Consider the following 1,066-nt stretch of genomic DNA (forward strand, 5'->3'; position numbering starts at 1 on the left):
TGCCCTGCTCTGGGGGTTCTAAATTGGAAGGGGGTGCGAGTGTTCCTTAAAGGGACCCCGGAGAGGTCGCAGCGCAGTCTCTCGCTCTACCCCTCTCACTCCTATAAGAAACTTAGAAGGCGACCTGGACAATTGCTATTGATCTGTAACTTGCCGCCGCCACTTCTAGGGGCAGAAACACAAACGAGAAAACTACAACTCCCATGAGGCAAAGGGGCCAAGACGGTGCGGAAGTTACGCCATCTTACCCCGGACCGACGGGGAGTTGTAGTTCGCTTTGAAAGTCTCCGTACCGCTTTCGCCTAAATTTTAGGCCCTAAAAGGCAGGAAATGTGTCGTCAAGAATCGGAGCTTCCGCGAAAAGGAGGCAAGCCTTTCGAGAAAAGGCGAGCGACTTCGACAAGGGGCGGGGCCACGAGGCAAGAACCGAGCGGGCGGGAGCTAGCGTGGACCAATCAGATAGCGGGAGGCGGGTCTTCGGCCGGGAAAGTGGGCGTGGCCTGAGGGGAAATCGCCTAGAACGCAGCGGAGGTCCCAGCCCGGGAGAACGCCCTCTGCGGCGAAGGAGAGGTGAGGGTCCGGGGTCTCTGGACGCCTGGGTCCCAGGAAGGAGGGGCGGTGGGGGACTGGAGGGGCTGGAGGCTGAGATCCGGAGGAAGACGGGCTGGGCACCAGCTCTCCGAGGTCCCAGGATAAAAGGGGGCCGGGGGCTTGGATCGCCCCAGACCTGAAATCCCGGATTCCTGAGTCAGTGAGCGAAGAGGGTGCAGGGAGCCCGGACGCTTGGGTCTGAGGAAGGAAAGGCCGGAGGCTCGTTCCGGGATGCCGGGTCCCGGGAAACGAGACGCTTTGATTCTTGCCTCTTGGAGGGAAGAAGAGCGTGCGGCGCTGCGGGCCTGACCTCTGGGTCCAGGAAAGGAGGCGGCTTGGAACAGACATTCTCCACTCCCCGCCCGCACAGGTCACGCCGCCATGCCTCCCGCCGGGCCCCGCGCAGCCCTCCTCCTGCTGCTGCCTCTGCTGCTGCTGCTCCGCGCTGCCCTGGCCCTGCCCCTGGATGGGGGGG

At 62.9% G+C, this 1,066-nt stretch overlaps 1 protein-coding gene across 1 annotated transcript in view; it reads left to right on the forward strand.

Moving 5' to 3' along the window:
* The first annotated feature begins 464 nt into the window (after positions 1-464).
* Positions 465-1,066, forward strand: part of NUCB1 (nucleobindin 1) — a 25,778-nt gene continuing 25,176 nt past the window's right edge. The window contains 2 exon segments of the mRNA XM_015567965.1: positions 465-570; positions 962-1,061. Of these exon segments, the coding sequence (XP_015423451.1) occupies positions 973-1,061 (89 nt within the window). The 5' untranslated portion in view covers positions 465-570; positions 962-972.

Source organism: Myotis davidii, unplaced genomic scaffold (assembly GCF_000327345.1).
Source record: "Myotis davidii unplaced genomic scaffold, ASM32734v1 scaffold464, whole genome shotgun sequence".
NCBI classification, from domain to species: Eukaryota; Metazoa; Chordata; class Mammalia; order Chiroptera; family Vespertilionidae; genus Myotis; species Myotis davidii.